Below are 24,817 nucleotides of genomic sequence, written 5' to 3'. Positions count from 1 at the left end.
TCAGGCTGTCATTGACTGCAAAGGATTTGCAACCAAGTATTAAAAGTGACAATTAGATTTATGATGATGTTAGTTTGTCCAATTATTGTTGGTCCCTTAAAAAGGGGGGGGCCACATATAAAATGTGTTGTAATTCCTACACCGTTCACCTGATTTGGATGTAAATACCCTGAAATTAAAGCTGAAAGTCTGCACTTAAAGCACATCTTTATTGTTTCATTTCAAATCCATTGTGGTGGTATACAGAGCCAAAATGATACATTGTGTCAATGTCCAAATACTTATGGACCTAACTGAATCTTACATGTCACTGATGTACAGGTGTAAAGGAAGTGTCAATTTCCAGAGCACACAAGAAACATAGCCTATTAGTCCATGCATGGAAAACTTCGCACGGACTGTCGCCAATAACACAACTGTTCATTTTACTCGAGTTAGTTTTAGTGAGCAGAAGTATTTAAAGAGTTAGTTATCTTCAATATGTCGACTCATTTTAACATGTGTAGCCGATTTCTTGCTCTTCCCCTGTTGGTGCTCTGGTTAGTGTGCCTTTCTTGCTCTCGTGTGCTCTCTACCGATCAGAGTGCGCTGTCCATTCATCAAAATACACTTCTATACACCTCTCTCTCTTTCTCTCACCCTTTCTCTCGTTCGTCCATGCTTTTAAGATGTAGTAAGCTACAAGCCTATTGCTATGTTGACTTTTTGATTTAGGCTACACTGCAGGATTACGAGTCATTCATTTGGAAACACTCATGTGAGAGGACAGGAACGCATTTACCGGGAGATGGATAACAATGACAGACAGTCCATAGACAATACAGAATTTGACTTCTGTGCATCGACAGCAACTTTGTAACGACACTACTGTAGCTACGAGTTGGTTGAACATTATTGTGAATATGCATCTGAAGTGCATATGCACTCTCTTCCATCAATTATGCTTTGTCGGAGCGTTTGCAGTTGCAGGTACAGGATTTACACCTATTTAAAGATGCCAAGCATTGTAATGCTCATGCAGCACTAAGTTGCAATTTTAATCGCATTGTAAAACTTGTTGTGTCTTGCTGAGGCGTAAGCACAGGAGACATGCGAAATTCATTGATTTTATTGCCCAATCCGATAACATCCATGCATTTGCTTCTCTCCCATTTAAATTGAGAAAGCCGACTATAACAACTAATATACAGCGTTTGCTACATTCTTCTTTCTTCTTATTCATAGATCCGCATCCATTCCAGGAGTCTGAAATCGTATTCCCGGAGGTTTTTCCAGACACAACCCCACCGGCTCCCGATAAACCAAATAGCGCCGGGAGCAGTTCTCGGGAGGTCCGTTCCATTTCAAACTGGGACGAATACGAGTCTCCAGTGCTGTACCATTTGGAACCTCCGAGACCGCAAACACGACTGAAACTAAAAATTCCAGCTTTTGGCAGAGACTTGCATATCATAGTGAAGAGAGACACACGGTTTCTGTCCCAGAAATTCATGGTGGAGAGGAGACAGAAAGCACGAAAGGCATCTCCAAGCAACGGGCCAGGTTCGACCGCTGCCAACTCAGAGAAAGCGTGCTATTACAGCGGGACTGTTCTCAATTACAAAGGATCTGTCGCCTCATTCAGCACCTGCGCAGGACTGGTAAATACATATTTAAAACGAATGTTATATCAATAAGCTTGAAATGTGGGTAGCCTTCTTGGTACGTTGGGTGTGACTTTTGTCTTTGGAATGGTTTGACACATTGCTAATTCAAACTAAGCACCATGATTGCATCTGGAAGCAATTTACATTTCCTTTCAATGCTGTATACAATGTTGTCTGTGCATGTTATCCTGCTTATGACAGTTAGTGACAGACTGTGTGTGTGTGTGTGATGGGGGAGGGGGTGGGGGTTAACAAAAGCACACACCTTCATGTCTGTATTTCACTCTCACCTAGCCCTCAGGTGTGTCTTTTAAGAGTATGGGAGGGACGTTCTGAAAGGTCTAATGTTTTCTTGGCCCACCCTGCTTTCAGCAGTCTCGGGGCAGACAGCATGAACTTTTCCCAAAAGCCAAAGAACAGAATCATTAGCTTCCCCCTGAGGCTTTAAGGGTGATCTCCTGTTGTGAGGAGGGATTGGGCTTGATGTCAACTTTTTGGACCACAATCCCAGGCTCTGCCTTGTTAAGAGTTTCGCATCACACACAATGAAATTAACTTTTGGCAGGAGGACAGTGTTCTTTTCCTGTGCGTGTTCATGTGAAAATAGGCTGAATTAATGAAATACTGCAGTTCATGACAATTCAATTTTACAATGGAGACAGCAAATCAGTAACTTTGGAATTGTTTTACAGTTAAGCCAAGAGATGTACCAAATTAGTATATTTTCAATTTCTTTTTTCTAACAGAATCTGTTTTGTGTGCTCCTAAACAACAAATGACACAAATGACAGTGTCCATACTATCTCTGTGCTTTGCAGTGAAGGGGAACTTGGTTATTTTCTGAATTTGTGTGTGAAGAGTAATTTTGCAGAACCAGATGGGCTTTTAAACATAGAGAAAAACACTTCAGATGGATATTGATTGTGGAGAATACTGTTTCTATACTGACCCCAGTTAAAATGGATTACATCTCTTTGGAGAAGTGCTGAAAAGTTTATTTTTGTGTGTGCTTATTTTAGAACTCGACAAGTCACCTTCAGTTGGATTTTCAGTGTCCTCTTTGATGTCTTTTGGAGATAAGCATTGTACATGAGAACTGAAGTTGCATTGCTTCTTAGAGTTTTTTTAAAACTTATTCTAGATTCCACATATAAGGGTTGAATATTAGGCAGTTAGATAATTGTGGTTTTTGATTGTGAAGTAAATGTCTCAGGAGTCAGGATAAAGTTACAGAAAAGAGTCTGGGTTAAGATTGACAGGCAATGAACGATGTGGCCCTAATCCTAAAACCATGTAATCAGACAGCCAGACAGACGGGCAAAGAACATACTGGAATACTGGAGCCACAAAGAGATAGCATGCTCAAGTCATAAGAAAAAGCAAATGCGCTACTACCAGAAAAACATGCCAAGTCATCAGTGCAGTGTCTTTTATTATGCAAGTCAAACAAGTAGACAAGTTTTGTTAAAACCTTCATTTATGTAATATTTTTCTCCTGGTTTTTCATTTTGACTATAGAAAGTGCTGATATGTTACCAATAACTGCTAGTTTAGTTGTACGTTTCTAACTAGTTAGTAGAAAAGAAGGCTGAGGCATCCATAGCAGACACCGGTCACTCCAGGCATCAGCAAATGAAGATAGTAATTCTTAGAGATCCAATAGTGAACATGTATTCGTTATGGAACTTGTAATGGAAAATATTTGCAGGCCTTTTTTCCAGAGGGTACATCTTCATAATAAAATTTTGGTGGGGTCAACCTTTAAAGGATGCCATTGACTGTCTGCTTGTGTTGAACGCAATTTTCACCCTTGTCTGATGTATTTTAATCAAGCCTGCTATCCAATGGCCTATTTAGTCTGCACCAGTCATCTGACCTAAATGAACCCAAACAAAATCATTCACCATGAGCCGATCTCCTACAACCCTAACCCTTTTCCTTAGTACACTTTTGAACATTCCATCTAAACACCAGTCAAATGTATCAAATTCTGTGTATTCATCTGTAAAAGTATGTGTAGCAGTTGTGTACTCCTCGTGCGTAGTGTAATGATGGCACCAGTTTGTATGTAACAGATGTGGTCTTGCCCCATCAGAGTTACACTTGGCTAATGTTCGCCCTTCGCTGGGATCGCACCTGCCACCACTGGCATCCAAAGCGCGACCACTACCAGCTATGCCAACGAAAAGCTAGCTCTTCACTGATAAGGGTGGCCTGTTACATGCTTGAGGAGTGAGTTTAACCTGCTACATAAGCCTACCGAGAAAACTGTAAAACTGTATGCAAAGTTTTTTTTCCCTATTTATGAACACTGAGTACTAGGGCTGTCCCGACTAAACTTTTCTTGGTCGACCAAGACTCGACTAAACACTTCTGAAAATCGACTAATCTAAATTTGAAACGTTTTTCATCAAACCATTTTGTATGATGTTTTACCTCATTGTTTTAATAGATAATCTAAAAGAAATACATGCGTAAGAAGGGAGATTGATAACTAGACAAACATAGCCTAAATGTACAAACATTTTCCTGATCTGACTAAATGTTGCTGCTGGACATTCCAGATTCAGCCGCTATCAAATTTGCTATTAAGCTACTAATAATAAGACTTGTGTCACCAGTCCTGTTGTTACCGAATGACGATATAATAAAAAATGGCAGATTGGTTATTATTTATTATCTCTTACAATGTACTACAAATTAAAAATAATGTTTGTTTAACATGCAAATCATCAGAGCGCGCTGATCACTGCCTGAAAAAGTGCAGCATGCGAATTGTTAAAAATAAAATGCAGATGGTTAGACCTACAGTAGCACAGCATAAGAAGACATAGCCTAAAACTTTCGTTCCCGAAACATAAAAATCCTGGGCCTATAGCTACACACTGTAAAACAATGATCTGATGGCCAATTGACGGTTTTTAAGTGGTAGGCTACATCATATTCAATGTCAAACTATAGAATATAAACCGTTGTTGGCAGAGTGTGCATTCAACATGTTTTGAGTCACCCAGTACTTTGATCAAATGCTTCCATACCACAGATTTATTTGCCATTTTGCCTAAAGGATTAATAACACCAATATGGTAGAGTTTAGGCTAACAGCTACAATTGTGCTCATGTGCCGTGTGCAAAAAACAAACAAACAAAATGCAAATTAAAGAAAGGGTTGTTGAAACACCCATATTTTGTCAGGTTTCTCAATATACTTCTCAATTAAACTATTGTGAACAAGGAATTATTCTTAATGAGAAAACAAAAAAAACCTGAAAGAGATCAACTTTACTGAATGGAGTTGGAGGAGCATTGTTTGGTGGCCTCTGGATAGCAGTTATTTGTTGCCTGTATACGTTGGAGTATTTTTGGGGGGGATTTACAAAAAATGAATTAATCAACCCATTGTGCCCTTATTTAACGTGTGCAGTCGATAGCACTGATTACATTTGGGAAACCAGTTTTCGCTGTAAATTACGCTTTAATGTTGGCCACCACAGTGTAAGGGAATCTAATGTACCTTGGGGACAGGTGGATCATGTCATCCCACACCTCGGGCATCAGGAGGGTGGATTGGCTTATCCCGAACCTGTCTGCCAGCTCCTGCTGAAAAGTCCCAGTTGCAGAGAACTTTTACAGTCGATTTGCTTGACTTTTGCTTGGCTTTTGTTGGGCATTCCACCACAGGGCCCAGCTCACTCAATACAGAGATCCAAAAGATTGGCTCTTGGATATCTATAACAATTTATCATCATTGTGGGCCACGGGTGAACTCCTGCTTGCCTTAATCTCCTGTTGGCGATGTCCTCCAAAAGCACTAAAGCAGCCATTGCACAACTATATATGACAAATATATATCTCATTTGTGGTCCAAATTCACACCTTTTCTTTCTGGATAAATAGGTTGAAAGGAGATAATTGGCATATATTATAGATGGCCTATACTATTTACTCCCATTGTAGATCAAGTAAACGCATGCACTTTCTCTCCGCCTTTTGGTCAGTGTCGCCATATCACATCTGAAGTGTGCAGAAGTACACAGATTCTCATGCCAAGTGTATTTTTCATAAATCTGAAACTGAAGAAACGCTTGTACACTCGTACATTTGACCCAAGGCATTCCCCAGGATTTAGTTTAAGGGACATTCACAATATGTTGTTTTTTCCGCAACGTTTCTTTTCGCTGCTGCTTCAGGGAATGGATAAGCACAGACAATTTGGGTTATTAGACCTTGCAATTAGATCCAGGGTGGTTGTAGGTGGTGGTCTGCAGTGAGTTTGTTTTTGTACTTGTAATGTAAATGTATCCTCCCTTTTTGTAGATGTCACAGCTCCAGGCCTCCAGGGCTATGTTGAGGGGTCTACTGATCTATGTCGCCCTAGACTAAGTGATAATGTCACAACCACTTCAGCCATCTGCTGTAGTGTGAAAAATCTCTGACTCACACCACGGCCAAGTGACATGCTAATTGCAGACAGAGCTGAATTAAGGGGACTAAACTGTTAGCCAAAACGTCACTGTGTTGCATAATTTGAAATGGATTGATGTCAGGCAGCAGGGTGACCCGACTATTAAGACAAGTTAAAGGGTACCACATTACTGCTGATTATGACAAAATAAGACCCAGATATTTATGTTTTTGTGTAACTAAACTGCTTCCTTGGAGACAGTAGTGGTCCTGTCAGGTTCTCTAAGAGGATGGAAATCTAAGAAATTCTCCACAGTGACAGAAAAAGAGGGAAGGTAGGAATGACAGACGAAAGGAGGGTGGTTCAAAAACTGACGGTGCTACATGTATCATGGCTCTTTGTTTTTGCTACTGTAAGGCAGTAATAAGTGTGTAAATTTAGTATGTGTACATTTAGTACGTGTCATCTCTCCATTGCAGATGGGTTTCATTCAGATCAATAATGATTTCCTCTACATCGAGCCTGTGAACCAGACATTGGCTGTCACAGGACAGGCTCATCGCGTGTACCGGCGGAAACGCTCAACAGAAGAGAGGACATACAAACAGACAGACAACACCACGGAGAAACAAACAACTGGCCACTACTGCGGAGTCATTCCTGGTGGGTCATACAAAGTAGAAACCTGTAACAAGAATGTTCTTCATTTCGACTGGAAAGATTCAGGTGTTGACTAGCAGTGCTCAGTCAAAAACCTTCATTTTTTTCAAGCTTTCCCCACGCCACTGTAGTACTTATTCCTCATCTGTAATGGAATCCAACGCAGCACATTGAGAGATGTCTGAGTACTTCCAGCCAGTCTGAGCAGATAATTTAAGAACATGTGTCTATATGGCATGGATCAGTGTTGCTAGCCCCGTAATTCCCTTACCTGGAACAAATACTCTATACAACCATTTTTGATACATGAAATGGACTCCAGCTGAAGACACAAAACACTCAGCAACTAAGGTACTTGATTACAAAACAACAAGGAACACATAGGAGGCTAGAACACATAGGAACAATAACTTACACACACATGAACACAACCAACAGGTCTAACAATCAGACTGACAAGGGGAGCAAATCTAAATTCGCAGAGGAGGATGATGGTAATGGATTACAGCTTGGTTATTACTGATGAGACACAGGTGTGTAGGGATTAGGGGTGAAACATTAAGTGCGTTCGACTTAATACAGCGCCGGCGTCGCCTGCAGCCGCCTGCAGCCCGGCTGACTTGAAGCAGCCAATGGCATTCTCAACTTCAGGGCAGCCGGCTGCAGCCGGCTGTCGGCGCCGCCGGTGCTGCATGGACTGACTTCATGCAGCGCCGCAGCCGGCTGCAGGCGGCTGACTTGAAACAGTGAATTCTGGTTAGACTTTTCGTCCGACTTCAGACGGCGCCGAGGCTAGGTCACTGTGACGTAGCCATGAAAGTACCGTGAGATCGATTCGAGAACTGCCGGCTGTGTAGCCGAGTGCATTTTCTCAAGAGCACGGGTTCTAATGACGACACACTTTTTTCATGATTGGCCAGACTCACACACGACAACTTTGACGCGTGTTTTGTAATTATTCTGACACCTTCAGTTTCGCCAATGCTCAAATCCAAACAGTTTAATTGAATTAAAAATGTGTTGAAGAAAGGGTTTTAGTCAGCCTGTTCACTAACGAAACGACTAAGTTTAATTAAAAAATAGAGTAAAGTAAGCAAACAGCGCTTGATCGGCCATGACTGACGTCAACGCAGCAAACCACGAAAAGCTGGAATGTCCGACTCCACACGACCGGTGAGAGTAGCCACAGTTGGGGAGGAGTTAGAAACGGTGGTTTGCTGTGTTGACGTCAGCCATGGCCGATCAAGCGCTGTTTGCTTACTTTATCGCTGACGAACTGCATGGTTGCGAATTGAATTGTTTTCGCATTAGAACTTGCACGAACCAGTGCACTGAAATTTGTCATTTTATGTATTGGACTCTTTTTCCAATCTTCAGATTGATAATATAACCAGAACTCAATTAAACTTAGTCTTTCCTTAGTGAAGAGGCGGACTAAAAACCTTATATTTAATTCGATTAGACAGTTTGGTCCGGATTTGAGCATTGGCGAAACTGAAGGTGTTGGAATAAATACAAAACAAGCGTGACAAAGATGATGCTACATTTATGACGTCACAAATTCAGCTTTTTCGAAACCGATCGTTTTATAGCTGCGGTTTCAAGTTGTGAGATTTAGATAGGAAAGAGGTGTCAATGAACTTTGAGGTTCACTGTATGTCCATTTTACCCACTGAACTGTTGTTATTCAACTATGACAAGGTAAAATCCGTTTTGCAATCCATGACCCTTTAAGTTTCACTAATGCTCAAACACCAAACAGTACAATTGGATTAAATATATGCCTTTATGGATAAAAATATGCCTTTATTGACAGACTGCAATACTATTGTTTAAGAAAGTGTCTTAGTCCGTCTCTTCACTAATGGGGTTACTGTTGAGTTCTGATTGAGTGGAGTGACGCGGGCGTGCTATATAAATGCAACCAACATGTTGACAGTGAGGAAGCATTTCAAAGTGTCCGAGAAAGACGCAAAAATTACCGTGGTAAAGTTAGTTTGAAATTTGATATTCAACATAGGCTATATTTGGACAGCCATTGGTTTACCCAACTTTACTACACCTTCACCCGGGGTTACCGCACGTATCGGTCTTTATTTACAATAGTAGGTGGCGCAATGTTTTTTTGTAAGTCGTCGTCGAGTGTTTATTTACCTAGGTTATCGAGAAGTCGGAGCAAATTTACAAATTAGCCGTTTCATCAATAAAATACGCACATTTTCATCAACTACACTGCCCATTTCTCGCCACATTTTAATTCAGATGCTGATTTACATGTACTGTTTAACTGAAATATGAATTCTAAAAACTTACAGCAATGGCGGTCAAAGGATTCTGTTTGTCCTGTTTATCACGGCAACCCCGCCCCTGACGCAAGCGGTTCTTAATACTGACCAATCACAGCCAAGGGGGTCTCCGCAGCTCTCCGTAGCTCTCCGAAATTACGACGGATAGTTAGAAAATTCAGGAGGTGCACGTCGAGCTCTCCGGGGCTCTCCGAGGGCTCTCGGAGAGGACGTTCCCCGTAGAGGAGGGCGTTCCCATGTGTCCGTTTTTCGAAAAACGCAGAAGCATATATCGGCCTTAAGTAGACAGGGTGTTAATTTGTGGTGGGTTCATCCACTTTTTTGCTCTTTTCAATGCACTTTTTTACCAACTTTTTTTGGCGTACAGAGTAGCCTGCGTTACATTCTTTCAGCAGTCAGTTATCGGATTAATATAGGCTATTCAAAGAAGGGGCTTAAAGATGGCCAAATAATGTCTGCTGGAATGCAAAACATTTAAATAAATATTTTGAAATAGTTGTCTTGTGCTAAGATTTTTTTTTGAAAAGCAAGACAAAAGTAAATATAGCTGCAAGCAGCAATGGCGGATTCCTCCTTCAACATGACAAAATGTTGAAAATTGACATAATAGATAGTTACTCTGGGATTAACCAGAAGACTTGAAACTGTAATTTCTGTCATAAAAAATAAATAAAAATTATACCTTTGCCTGAACTCACCATCCTTCGCACATTAGCACTGCGTCTCATCCTACTAAGCCATTTGCAGACTTACACATTTGATTGTTCAGTTTTTGTATCAGGAAATAAGACATTTCTCCAATGGCAAGCATTGTCAGATTTGGTTAAAGTTCAAACAGCTGTAATTTAGCCCTATTTGAATATGGGACATACAAATGGGACAACGGGATGACTGGGTTGCTGCTGTAAAGAATAGCTTACTCGTAGTGCTTTAAAAAGGTTGTTTGGGGTGCCATAACTTGTCATGGAAGGGATTTCAAATCATGCCTAGCATCAGTGGCAATTTGTCCTGGCTTAGGTTACTGAAATGAAGTTGTGCAACATGCAAGGGATCCACCTGAACAATCAATATACTTCATTAAAGCTAACTCGGTTGTGAATCTGACACTACCATGCATAGACTCCAAGTAGCTAGCTACTGTGGTAAACCTGTCTTGTTTTGCAGTGGCTTACACAGTCTCGCTAAACAGATGATCGGAGTGTTGTTATGGGCTCAAATAAACACTCATTGCTATGTTTTACAACCGGAGGATTGACCGGAAGACTAGAAACCGTTCTGTCCAACAAAAAAAAAATGCCTTTGACTGGTTTTGAACCTACAACCCTACGTTGACCAGCACAACATCTCATCCAATTGAGCCATTCCCAGATCTGGACTTTACCATGTTCAGTAACTGGATAATAAAATAAGGCAAGCATTGTCAGATTTGGTCCAAGCTCAAACAGCTGTAATTCAGTCATATTTTCACATATCAAGGTGAAACTTTGCAGGGTACTTCAGGGGGGTGTCACCTTAAAGCCTATTAGGTTTGAAAAACCATCATTCAAAATGACATTTGATTTAGTGACACAAACATATTGAGGCAATGTGGACATTTACATAAATACACCCCTTTCAGCCATTTTGTATTTGATTCAACTGTCTTAAGTAACGTTTTTAAATACATCAATGATACATATCTGTACAAAATTCCAAGTCAATTAGATCTTTGGTTCAAGAGAAGAAGAATTTTGAAGGTTTTCCCAAATTATCACTGTACAGGAAAATCCATCATGGTGGACCTTATGGGTCCTTGAGGCTTTTTTGTTCCTCATGGAAAATGAGGCATGCACACCAAGTTTCAGAAGAATTGGAGCAATGGGGTGGAAATGCCATCACTCTGAAAAGTGGACATTTGGGCGTGGCCTGTGGCGCCCCCTATGTTCTGATGTGGGCCAGTCTATGTTTGGGTGGTATTTGTGGCATGTTGTATCAATATGCCAAATTTCAAAACTTTTTACCAATGTGTTCATGAGATAAATTACAATAATAAATATAGCTGCAAGCAGCGATGCGGGTTCCTCCGCAAAATATTATAAACATGTAATGTATAATTAATCTATGGCATTGCATACCATATCATTGTTGTTGAAACGTTTTCCATATGCATATATAATTATAATATTTTGAAGACTGATCAAATTATTTCAAAGATTATAAATGTGACCATTCATTAAATCTAAGGTGGAATGAAACCACCAGTGGTTGTTTTGATTTCATTCTGCGAGTTTAGAAGTACAACAAGTGAGAAAAGGACTGTGGTAATTGTTAAACAATGTCAATGCTGTTGCTGTATTTGGCTGTTCATTGAGATTGGGGAACAAAAAGTTGTCCACAATCAAGATATGTAAATTTCCTATAAAAACAAGACATGGGGATGACCTGGTTTAGCCTGGCTGCCAGCCCAACTTCTCCCCGCCCACAAAAGAATTTGGTCGGGAAGTTGGGTCTGGAGGGTCTCGTATTGGGAACAACTACATAAAACCAGGATCTGGACGGACCAATGAAATTGCCAGGGCGGGCTTTATACGATGATGGACAGATGATCAACAGTAACGTAATCAACAACGTCACGAAAGAGCCCTTGGGTTGAATTCGTTTTCAACAAACAACATATTACGTTGCTCTGATTGGTTGCAGGGTACTTCAGGGGGGTGTCACCTTAAAGCCTATTAGGTTTGAACCATCCTTCAAAAATACATTTGATTTAGTGACACAAACATATTGAGGCAATGTGGACATTTACATAAATACACCCATTTCAGCCATTTTGTACTTGATTCGATTGCCTTAAGTAACGTTTTTAAATACGTCAATGATACATATCTGTACCAAATTTCAAGTCAATTTCACCTTTGGTTCAAGAGAAGAGGAATTTTGAAGGTTTTCCCAAATTATCACAGTACAGGAAAATCCATCATGGCGGACCTTATGGGTCCTTGAGGATTTTTTGTTCCTCATGAAAAATGAGGCATGCACACCAAGTTTCAAAAGAATTGGAGCAATGGGGTGGAAATGCCATAACTTTGAAAATCTGACTTTTGGGCGTGGCCTGTGGCGCCCCCTATGGTCCGATGTGGCCCATATTTGGTGTGGGGGTACCCACTTGGATGTAGTATCAATGTGCCAAATTAGAAAATTTATGACAAGGGACTTTTTGAGATATTGGGGCACAAGGAGAAGAAAAATAATAATAAGAATACCAATAATAACAATAGGTTCCCTCCTACCGGAGGAACCTAATAAGAATACCAACAATAACAATAGGTTCCCTCCTACCGGAGGAACCTAATAATAATACCAACATTTACAATAGGGTTCCTCCTGACGGAGGAATCCTAAAAAGCACATTTATGCAATGGCAAAAATACTGCACAACAATAGGCTATTAAAAACTGCGAAAACTGCCCAAAATATTACTTATTCTTTTAGAGTGCATGCCTAAAAGAAGGTTATTGAAAATTGTTAATGTTTTGGAAATAAATCTGTTCTTTAAATGTCATTTTCTTTTTATATACATATTTTAATATTGTGAACCCAGTATTGTGATACGTATTAAATTGTGAGCTGAGTGTATCGTTACACCCCTAGTAAGAATCAAGGAACCAGGAAGAGAGGGAGAGAGACAAACACACCCACACCACAGAGACCGACAAGAAAAACAATTGGAAAACACAAGGCCATGGCTGTGTCCATGACATCCATCAACCTGCCTTAGGAAAAGTGGTGCACACCGATCAATTTAGCTGTAACAAAACTGACATCAGTTGACATCTCACTTTCTATACTGATGTGTTGCTTTGGTAAGTTACAATATATACAATACCTATGTAAGAATGTTGTGACGTGGCAACATTTTATGACACTATTACATAGTTTTACAATAATGTGGTTTGGTTCTTTCCCTTAGTTATGTTGCAAACGATACATCTCTTTTTTCTCTGCTTCTTTACAGAAAAACTGAGAAGTAAGACCAAGAGACCCACTGAAGGGGGGAGAGGGAAGAGGTACTCGTACAAGCTACTTCAAGAGTACAACATTGAGACACTGGTAGTGGTTGACCCAGCAATGGTCAGCTATCACGGCACTGAGGCAGCTAAACGTTTCATCCTCACTATCATGAACATGGTACGAGTTGACATACACTATTGTGTCTCTGATCTGTATCAACTGTACTTTCAGGTACTGTTGAGTTACAATGTGTTTTGCCTTTGATATGACATGCAAGCATGACTTATGAGTCGTGTTTCTCTTCCATAGGTTTTCAACTTATTTCAGCACAAGAGCTTGGGCATTCAGATGAATATCAGACTGACTAAACTAGTGCTGCTTCATGATACCCCCGTAGGTGACACTTTAAACAACATACATGTCAAGCAACCAATTTCAATGTGCAAGTCATACCTGAAATAAATGATAGATAAGACAAAATTTATTTATCTTTGTTTCTCTCTCTGTCCCCCTCCCTTCATCCATGTAGACAGACATGTATATTGGGCACCATGGGGAGAAGATGCTGGAGAGCTTCTGCCGCTGGCAGCAGGAGGAGTACGGGAGGAAGAGCGTCCTTTCTGACTTCAGTAGCCGGTGGAGAGAGGACCTTCCCTCCGTGGACACTGCCATTCTCATCACACGGTGAGGTGCCACTGCAATGCACACAACCACCAGAGAAAGACAGACTTCTAAACAATTACAGCTCACTGTCATCAATTTATCCATTGCATATCTGTTTTTATGCACCCATTATTGAAGTTCAGGGTTGTCATTAGCATGTACTCATACAGCTCTGGACAGGGCCGGAGTGGGACCACTTTTCAGCCCGGGAGTTTCAGGCCCAAGACCGGACCAATTTTTTGTATACCAAACAGGGCCGGATGCAGCCTGCTTTGACTGGGGGTGAACTTTTCTGGGGGGGGAATTCCCAAAAAAGCTAAACATTTTGGCCATTATTTGAGCGCAAAATCGTTTTTTGAGCTTTATGTAAAATAAACATAGCCGTTTTTCAATTGGTAAAACGATGACTAAATGACTAAATGACTAAAATGACTAAATGTAAAACCCAGTGGCGGCCGGGACTTTGCAGAGGCCCCCCCCGCAAAGTTGGAGCTCGAGGCCCCTCCCCTAAATCCACTCAAAATGTATCTCCATCCTATCTTATACATTGCTGTCTACCTTTAAATATAGACTATATTCACCAATGTGAGAGAAATAAAAAAGTTAAAAAATAACAAAAGCACAATAGCAGCCTATTTGTGTGGCATTCTGCGGAAAACCGTCGGATGTCGCGGCCGCGCGGTCATTGCTGGCTATAAGCCATAAAAGATCGAAAATTGTTTTCTGTCAAAATTTAGATTTTTGATGTTTTCTATAGTTAACACCCTAAACTTCATTGTAATGTACAAAAAGTATAGCTTCTGAAAAACTGTTAATTTCAACGTTTTTTGGACATGTCAGCTAGCAAGATTTCCAAGCCATTTCAAATCAAATGCTCAGTTTGCTTGCTCTTTTGAGTGCTGCAGCAGCCCCAAACAACTGATCAATGAAGTCATGCTGTTAAACTTAAAAATAACTTGCTGAGAAGTTATTAATGTAGCCTATACTTAAACTGACATTTACATTCACAACGTGATTACGAACAAAAGGATTTACTTTCCATATTCGCCACAGAATTAGAATGAAAGTGGAGTGGAATGGAATGCAATTTTCTCGGTTATCACTTTATTGACACAGGTCAACTTTAAAATTATGTAACTTCAGTTGTGATAAAGATATCTGAGTGATTTAAACATATTTGTATTCAGGATAGTTTGTAGATTCCAAATATGTATAATACCCAGAAAGACCCAAATGTTCACGATGTAAAGAGTTTCCGCAGGCCGCCACACATTTGTCATTGTTCAAAACCAAAGACAGCACTAGCCTTCTGATAGTTCAGCACCAAGGATAGCATCGTCGAAATAACACACAATCAATGGAGGAAAGGAAAACATTTATTCTTGCCAATAAGTAGGCTAAGCAAGTATATTTATTGTTGGTTGCTGGTGAAGACGTGCTGCTGCTAGCTACCTGCGGCTGCGGTAGTGTTTCGTCTGGAGATGTTGATAATATTCCTCTCTGGCTGGTCTAAATAAGTGTGTAATCTTCGGGTGTTTTGCTCGAGCTTATTCAGACAACAGTTTATTGCTGCGCTTTTGAGCACCGCGTGCATATTTTCTTTTACTCATGTCTCTACCGTCATCTAGCAGAACGTAGCCTAATGATTAGCATTTTTTAAATGTGCGCGTTCAATAGGCGTAATTGGCCAAAAGGCACGTAAGATACGCAAAAGCCATTGTTGCCAGATTCAGGGATTTTGAGACTATTTAGCCTATTTAGATCTGTTACGTTGCCTACATTACGGAATTCCTTTACCTGGCAGTTGAAACTTGGGGCTCTAAATGAGCGCCCTCAAAGTGTTTTCCTTGTTTTTTTTTTATATATATTTTTTTATATAGGCCTAGTCTGTTTTTTGATATGCAGGGCGGGGCCCTTAGGGCGTGGGGGCCCCCCGCCTTGCGGGGGCTGCGGGGGCTTCCCAGCTGCCACTGGTAAAACCTTGTCTAGTGATGCCATCACTGCCCTGCTCCCATCCATCCTCCCTGACGCGCATTGTTACGGTAGGGTCGCCCGGCCCAGCAATCGGTAGGCTATCTGAGAAAACTTTTTGGAAAAGATGGGCTATGGACCCAACCAACTCTATTTGAGAGGGGAAAACTCCCTCACACAACAACCCATGCAGAGGCTGCGATGTCAGAATGCAAAACGCGTGTAGCCTATTTTAAGAGAAGATAGACTAACGTGGCAAATGTCAACAACAACAAAATCCTCGACCGGCCCAAAAGTGAAGCGGCCCACCGGCCCAAAAGTGAAGCGGCCCACCGGGAACTCTCCCGATTACCCACCCCGGGCCTGGCTCTGGAAATAATATAGAGACCACTGCACCTTTTTATTTCATTTTTGAAAAAGGACATTTTTGAGTGAGGAACAGAAGGGTGAAATTTGAAGTGGACTTTTAAATTGTACCCTTCTGTTCCTCACTCAAAATTGTCTTTCTCAACTTTTTTTGAAATGAAAGAAAAAGGTGCAGTGGTCTCTCAAATTTTCCCATAACTCTACATTCATTAGGAAAGCTTATTGGGTGTGCTCAAGCCTTCGGCGAGAGCACAACCTTTGTTCTCTCACATATATATTTATTATTATTTATTTTCGCCCCCCTAAAACTCAGTCAATATTTGGCCTACATAGACAATCTAGGTGTCAAAAGTTTCGTCTTGGTAGCGATTGAGTTGCTTCTATTGGGATTTACATTCCGTTGCATGGTTTAGGCTCAAGTTAAGTTTTTGTGGCGAAAAGTGAAGCTAACGGTGGCTAATTTGCTAGCCACAGTCACTGACGTTACTAACGTCACTAACGTCACGAAAACACGCGAGACTACCTGTAGCAGAATAGTCGTTTCGCATCTGTTAACTTGGGGGATAGCTAGGCTAACTATAGCTTTACTGCAAGGCAGCTGCAGAAACGCCACAAGCAAAGAGGCCAGGGTGATAACTATTTACTTATTTTACTTTGTGATGTGAAACACAATTGTAAAATGTAATGTACAATATTAGCTGATATTATTTAGGAAGTAGGCCCACATCTACTTTCTGAAACGGTAGTCTTCTATTTCACTGAGGCATTAGCATGACATTAGCCTCTGTTACCCGGGCAACACATACTACAGTGGTCTATGATGCATCTGTTTTCAATCATTAAAATAAACATTCCTCACAAATACATTTTCGTTGTAGGATTTATTATGACATTACAAGTAAACGATTTGTTTGAAATTATCATTACCTGTGGTTTCAAACCAGTGTTGCTCACTGTAACGCTGTAGCCTACGCGAAACACACTACAAAAACATCTACACAGCTGTTTAGGAAGTCAAACGGCGACAGAACATGTTCGGCACTCCCCTTACTTAAATCAAGTCTTTCAATAGGTGAAACTATCTGACTACTAACCTGAACTTCATTGCCACAGCCTAAACTTTGTAAATCTGTTCATGAAAATAATTAATTTCAGCCTAAACCGTACAACGGAACGTTAAATCGAATTCAACCAACGCAATCGCTACCAAGACGAACACAGCAGTCTAGTACTGCACTGTAGTAGTACAATTTACCAGGGCAGCTTCTCCACACAGGGCTATATCGCATTTTGCGTTGTTACTGACAATGATCGCTACCAGTGAGCTTTTTATGAATGAGCGATTTTCCACTAAATAAATGTCAAGCTTATTTACGTTTTTGGGGGCATATTTTCAGGTAGCAGATGGTACTGTTTGAATCGCGATTCTATCTTCTGCCGGTAACGTCGTAGAATAATCTTCAAAGGGGGTTCTTTATTAATGAATGAATGCAATATGAGTAGGCTAAATGCCTGAAAATATCACGAGAAGGGAAAACTTAAAAGGACGTTTAAGTCATAGAGATTAGGTCCATTTTTACACCGGTCTGCCAAATTTCTTCGTTTTTATTCAGCTATGAGGCTGCCTCTTGCAGGGGAAATGAGAAGACATCATATTGCATTCTACACTTCACTCGTATTTTGAGTTGTAAATGAGCAGCAAAAAAAAGATGCTTTTAAATCTATGTAATATTTATAAATAATAAGTAGGCCCTATGCATTTTTATATCAAATATACAGACCCCTGTGCAACCGACGCAAGCAAGCACACCCTACAATTTCCCCAGAAATTGTACCCTCTCTAGTTTAACTTTGTGATGTGAAACACAATTGTTAAATGTAACGTACAATATTAGCTGATATTATTAAGGAAGTAGGCCCACATCTACTTTCGGAAACGGTAGTCTACTATTTCACTGAAGCATTAGCATGACATTAGCCTCTGTTGCCCGGGCAACACATACTACAGTGGTCTATGATGCATCTGTTTTCAATCGTTAAAATAAACATTCCTCACAAATACATTTTCGTTGTAGGATTTATTATGACATTACAAGTAAACGATTTGTTGGTGACATTATCATTACCTGTGGTTACAAACCAGTGTTGCTCACTGCAACGCTGTAGCCTACGCGAGACACACTACAAAAACATCTACACAGCTGTTTAGGAAGTCAAACGGCGACAGAACATGTTCGGCACTCCCCTTACTTAAATCAAGTCTTTCAATAGGTGAAACTATCTGACTACTAACCTGAACTTCATTGCCACAGCCTAAACTTTGTCAATCTGTTCAAGAAAATAATTAATAAAAATTAATAATTAATTAAAAACGATTTGAAAAACGACTGGTTACTAAAAAAGTAGAAGATGGAATCGCGATTAAAATAGTATGTATACTGTTTGAATCGCGATTCCATCTTCTACTGCCGGTAACGTCGTAGAATAATCTTCAAAGGGGGTTCTTTATTCATGAATGAATGCAATATGAGTAGGCTACATGCCTGCAATATCACGAGAAGGGAAAACTTAAAAGGACGTTTAAGTCATAGATATTAGGTCAATTTTTACACCGGTCTGCCAAATGTAGTATTCGTTGATTCAGCTATGAGGCTGCCTCTTGCAGGGGAAATGAGAAGACATCCTATTTCATTCTACACTTCACTCGTATTTTGAGTTGTAAATAATCAATCAGAAAACAAAAGAATACGCTCACACGTCGAATTGATAGGCTCCCAATTTGATAGGAGCTCTGAAAAAGAGCAGTTCTGAGCATCAAAAAAATATGCTTTTAAATCTATGTAATCTTTATAAATTATAAGTAGGCCCTATGCATTTTTTATATAAAATATACCAAATATCAGTTGTAAAAATGTCATTAAAAAACGGACCCCTGTGCAACTGACGCAAGCAAGCAAGCACACCCTACAATTTCCCCAGAAATTGTACCCTCTCTAGTTAAGGTGTTACTCTATCAATGCAACAGTTGCCACACAAATACAAAAAACTGTGGCCTACCGTCATAGACTTCCATTTTGCTTATGTGCAAGCTGAGATGCAATCGGCGATATGTCACACAGCTAATTTAACCTGTTTCATTATTCTATCTAATTCCCTCATGTCATGAGGTATCGGGGAAAAAAGAAGAAAAAAAACGTAATGGAAAAACATTTCAGTGACACTTCGTGCTCTGGTTTTAGTTTCAAGTAAGCTGTTTTTAGGCAGTGCTCGCGTATGTCGATCTTTGAATCTCTCTGCCTACCAAAATTATCCCTCTACTTTACCTTTAAATACCCTTCCAAAAAGAGAGAGTTCTGGCTTGTCCAGAGCTGAAATCTGATTCTGACCTGTTGATGTGTCTCAGCACTCTGGCGGGTTGAGTCCAGCGAGCAGGTGTTTGATGTTAGAACTTTGCTAAGTGTTGTTAGATGAAACTCAGACTGCCAGTCCCAGATAGGGTTAGCAGACAGCCCACATTCCCACCTGTGTTTGTGCATGTGTGTTTGTCGTACACTTAAATACACACACACAAACACTAAGAACAAACTCTGATTTAGTGCTTGGCCCCTGAACACAAACACACACTGTGGTAAAAAATTACAAAGAGAACAGAGAGAACTGGAATCATCTGTAACATTTGCCAAATGCTAAAAACTATGAAATTATCTCTATTCTTGTGAGTAGGAACAATGGCTCTTCTTTTGAGAGTTCACCAGATAATTACATAAGAAAAGCATAAGAAAAGCATAAGAGAACTTCAAGTGAATTAACCTGAATGAAGTCATAGCAATTACGGATTGTTAAACCCCTTCCACTCCCTTTTAAATAAAGAGTATAATTGTGCTTGTGCACATATAATACCTTTTTTATTGCTTATTGCTTTTCCTACATAACCAGCATGTTAGAACTCACAAAATGTCATAATTAAATATGAAATAGGCTACATCTTACATGTCTGCGCTTTATATCTGTAATAGTTGTTTGATAGTACTGATTTAATTGAACACATACTTACATACTGTACGCTCTTCCTCTGTCACCCTTGCATTTTGACACTATAGACTCTGGAGAGAGCTTGAATGGAGTCCCTGAGGCTTTGCATGTTGCCTGCTGAGGTCGCAACCTTTCACCAGCACTTTCCCAGCTAAACTTGCGACATAACTCCTGATTAACCGCTATAAAGGCTTTGGGGATCGATGTCAGCTCTAATACTCGAATATCCCCTCTAATCTCCAACACTTAGTACGCTCCTTCACTATATGGGATAAGGAGGCCTTGTTGTTCTCCGGTGAGCCATACCAATTGAGTGGCAAAGGGGTCAGAATATCATGGTGGCTTTAGTTGGTGAATGTAATGACGTTTAAAAAATATATATGTTTCAGGAAAGATTTCTGCGTGCATAAGGATGAACCATGTGACACTGTAGGTGAGTGAAGTTTTCTATGTTTGTGAATGTATATTGTGCCTGTGTGAGAAAAACCACAGTTGTTCATTGATAATAATAGTAATGAAAGGATTATACGTCTTTGCAATGAAGAGAGATAAATGTAAATGATAAATGTAATTCCTGAATTTATCTTTCCATTCAGTTTTTATGATGACCCACTTTTTTTTGCTCCCCTCCTCAAACTCCCCAAAAGTCCCAAACTCTCATGCACATTCAATTCTGCATATCTCAGCTCAATCTGATCTAGTCTGTTCCAATGTACACTGTATTTCATTTATACAGCAGTACTGTGCAAATCTACAGTGCGTTTGCAGCCATTCATGCACCAGACATGCATGTGATTCCATTCCACCAACTTTGTAATTGAATATCTAAACAATGCAGCTTAATCTGAGTATTTACAATAAATATAAGGACAATGGTGAGGTTTACAATGTTCTTCTGAGACAGGAAATGTGTAGAGGCATTCGGAGAACACCCAGTGAGTTTGACTTGTAATCTATGAGGCAGCCAATCAGATCAGATTTTACTACAGTATTGCCAGATAGCCTTTTAGCTATCAACAATTATTCTATGAGAGCAAACCTTAGTCTCTACTAGTAGTGTATGGACTCTAGTCATTGAAAGAGTGTGTTTGTATAGTTATAGAATGTATGACTAAGACATGTGATGATAACGGCCTGCTCCTCTTCCTTTGTAAATATTTAGAGACTCACAGTGTGCCGTTACAACTGTTAAAATGACTTCAAGCCAAACATTCCCAAAGCACATAAGTGTTTGTGTGCATGGGATTATTTGTGAGTGTGTGTGTGAGGGCCAAAGCAAATCTATGTGTTCTCCCCCATCATTTGACAAGGTCTTGTATTGTTCCAAAATACACGTATACACATACACTTGTACGCACATACTCCATTAGTGCTTCGGTAATGGCCACATTGTTGTTGTTTGCCCTGGTTTTTATGGATAAAATAATGACTCACACCGCAGGCACTTCCACTCCTGGCAAAACTCAGCAAATGCCTTTACTCACGGATAGCCTTGTCCACAGAAGGAGGGGGGGTTACCAGAAGGAAACAACAGGCCTCAAAGCAACACACAATTGCTTTGTGTGAATACAGCAAAATTATAGAAACCAGATCTAGGCTTTTTTGGAGAGGGTTCTTGTTGTGATGTGTTTAGCTTGACGGGGTTTTGCCTCTGTGTGTTCCAATACCCCCGTTGAGAATAGACTATGATTTGGAGCTTGTTAAGAGAGTAAATTATTATTAACTACATCCAGTATATCGGAAAGAAATTGACAATGGCAGGAAGTTTTGAAAAGAGGACCACCTCTCAGCTCTGAATCTTGTTTGTTAAATGACAGCTGTGCGTGTGTGCTTAGTTTTGTCTGTGTGTGGTGTTTGTTTTGTTTTATGTACATGAGAGGACTGGATACTTTTTCCAGGTACCAGTTCAAAACCACCACATGCTGTCTGGGTGTTGCCTGTCCGTCCTGGAGTCTGTTAGACTTTAATGACCTTTGGGAGGTGTCAAAGTATTTGACCTCACCCCTTCGGCCCTTACAACCTCCCAAATTTAGGGCCAGCTTTAGGTCTCTCCCTACTCCATGTGTGGAATGTGTATCTCTCTTGCAAACACACACACGGCGTGTCACAAAGCCATCACTGTGAACTGAGGGAAAGCACTGGTATAAAGTACAGGGGGAAGCCAGCCGTTGACCTACTTTTTAACAGCCGTTTCTCTGGTTCATACGGGAGATTGTTAGCCTTCCCCTACTTACATTAGCCTTTCCTGTGTGCTTTATTGCAAACACTGCACCTGTGCTTACTAGGGGTTCCTTATAATGCTTCTCTGTACTACAGTTGCAAGGCTGCATTATTCACAAATTCTACGCACCCACATTGCCTAAACCAGGGGCGTTGCTAGACCCTTCTTACTGGGGCATGTGCCCCAGTATAAATCTGCTGTGCCCCAGTCAAATCTAAAGTTAGAATTTTAACAACTTAATTTATTAGTCAGTGCATTCATTAAGATTGATAATCTCTGAAAAAAGAAACGCAGTATCCCAATCAACTCTTGTAAAATCAACGCAGTTCATGTAACCGAAAACACACTGATACGTGCCCACAGAATTCCATGTTTGCGCGCTGTTGGGTTGTTGGGTTTAGCTATGAGAGGCCGTATAGGCGATATAGGCCATAATTCATACTTGGTCTCACATACACGCCATGACTTCACCTATATACCATTATACTCTCACATATATACCATTATACTCTTTCACATAAACGACTTGGTCTCACATATCACACCATAACCTCACATATACAGTATACCATTATACTCTCTCACATATACACCATTACACTCTTGCACATAAACTGGCATACTCTCACATGCACAGTCAAACTGTCCTTTATTTACTATCATACTCTCTTACACAGATTGCTATTCTCTTTTACACACACAGAAATACCCTCTTATATGCACCATCATACTAAAGTATGACAATATATGTAAGAAAGACAAATAGTATGTGTGAAAGAGAATGATAGTATATGTAAGTAATATTAATAGTCTACGTGAATACGAATATTTATATTTGTAAGAACCATAATTAGTGTAAATGTGAGGCTAGTTTCACGACAGCGACTTTGGATGTAGACTACTTTAACATGTTAGCTGATTAGCCAGTATGAGTGAGATATGTATACAGTTACATTAATAAACCTCTTCTTTGTAAAATAGTTTGTCTTAAATACGATGGGAACACATCATATTAACAATTCTAAAACACACCACATGCCAAATATCTTCTTTTTTTGTCAAGCGTCTCAAAGCTCAGATTCCGAGTCCATGAAGCTTTTTCGTTGCAGTGAATGGATGCTGGCACTCATCGGGCATAAACTCAAATATCAAAAATCCCAACTGGAAAATGTTAGCGGTTTTCACAGTCCTGTAGAGGAAACTTTCCTGAACAGATTGACATCAAGTTAAGGTTGTGGCATTGAAGTCCAGGTTAGTAGCCGAGGGTGTTAAGACCACTCGGCTAATTACAGACGTCTTAAACTGTTAAAACCCCAGTGCCACATACGGGACGGTATTCACACAGGTATTGGCTTTAATTTAAATGATAGTTTGTTTCATCAATTGAAAAACTGATCTGGGACTTTTGACTCAAGTAGTGGGGGTGCTAGCTTGTCCGTATAGCTTCCTAAACAACTATGGAATTCTACATTTGAGTTTTTTGGTGGATTTGCTTAACTCGTTGTCAGAAATGTTGGAATCAGTGCTGCTGCCGCTCCTTGATGCTCCTGATCCAGGTCTGAAGAGCCGGCGCATTTCATCGTCAAAGTTAGCGTTATAAATAGCCCCTGTGTATGGCTGTCGTCTTTGATGCAACATTTCTGACAATGACGCCGCAGCATTTGGAGTATTCAAAATGTTATTAATGAGTCCAATGGCTTCATTAAGCCGCCCACTGTCTGCCATCTTGTCATGTCACTCAGTCTCGTCTTGATAGGAAAGGTGTATGGGCTCAATACGGGGCCAAAAGTATTGCAAATGCGTATAGGACAATCCACAAATGTAAAACGTGTTCCACAAATGTAAAACGTGTTCCGCAAATCTAAAACGTGTTCCGCAAATGTAAATTGCTTTCCACAAATGTAAATCAAGATCCACAAATGTGATTAACTGTTCACAAACAATCACATTTTGATTTGCCTTTGAGTTTTTTTCTAAATACATATTTGCAAGACATTTTCAAGGGGATTGCGTAAAATTGGTGCCATAAAGCTTCGCAAATAGGGCATTAAAAAGCTGAACTTAGATCATGTGACTTTTGTCCCCGATTTGACGCACGTGACTTTTGGCCCCGATTTGACGCTAGAGTCAAAACGGGGCCAAAAGTATTGCGAATGCGTATGACGATCCAAAAATGTAAAACGCGGTCCACAAATGTAAAACGTGATCCACAAATGTAAAACGTGATCCACAAATGTAAAACGCGATCCACAAATGTAAAACGTGATCCACAAATGTAAAACGTGATCCACAAATGTAATACGCGATCCACAAATGTAAAATGTGATCCACAAATGTAAAACTGGTTCCGCAAATGTAAAACACGTTCCACAAATGTAAAATCGTTTTCACACATTTTGTAAATCGCACTGGACACCCGTGATGTAGCAATAGGTGCGTTCGTCACCTGCAGCCGCCTGCAGCCCGGCTGACTTGAAGCAGCCAATGGCATTCTCAACGTTAAGGCAGCCGGCTGCAGCCGTCTGTCGGTGCCGCCGGTGCTGCATGAAGTCGAACA

At 40.3% G+C, this 24,817-nt stretch overlaps 1 protein-coding gene across 1 annotated transcript in view; it reads left to right on the top strand.

Moving 5' to 3' along the window:
- The first annotated feature begins 902 nt into the window (after positions 1–902).
- The window catches only part of LOC136964577 (A disintegrin and metalloproteinase with thrombospondin motifs 19-like), a 67,874-nt gene continuing 43,959 nt past the window's right edge, over positions 903–24,817 (top strand). The window contains exons 1-7 of the mRNA XM_067258739.1: positions 903–969; positions 1,225–1,640; positions 6,531–6,714; positions 13,012–13,184; positions 13,317–13,400; positions 13,537–13,691; positions 20,429–20,472. Of these exons, the coding sequence (XP_067114840.1) occupies positions 903–969; positions 1,225–1,640; positions 6,531–6,714; positions 13,012–13,184; positions 13,317–13,400; positions 13,537–13,691; positions 20,429–20,472 (1,123 nt within the window). The remainder of the gene's footprint in view (positions 970–1,224; positions 1,641–6,530; positions 6,715–13,011; positions 13,185–13,316; positions 13,401–13,536; positions 13,692–20,428; positions 20,473–24,817) is intronic.

Source organism: Osmerus mordax, chromosome 20, assembly GCF_038355195.1.
Source record: "Osmerus mordax isolate fOsmMor3 chromosome 20, fOsmMor3.pri, whole genome shotgun sequence".
Lineage (NCBI taxonomy): Eukaryota > Metazoa > Chordata > Actinopteri > Osmeriformes > Osmeridae > Osmerus > Osmerus mordax.
This window is presented reverse-complemented; position numbering and strand designations above follow the sequence as displayed.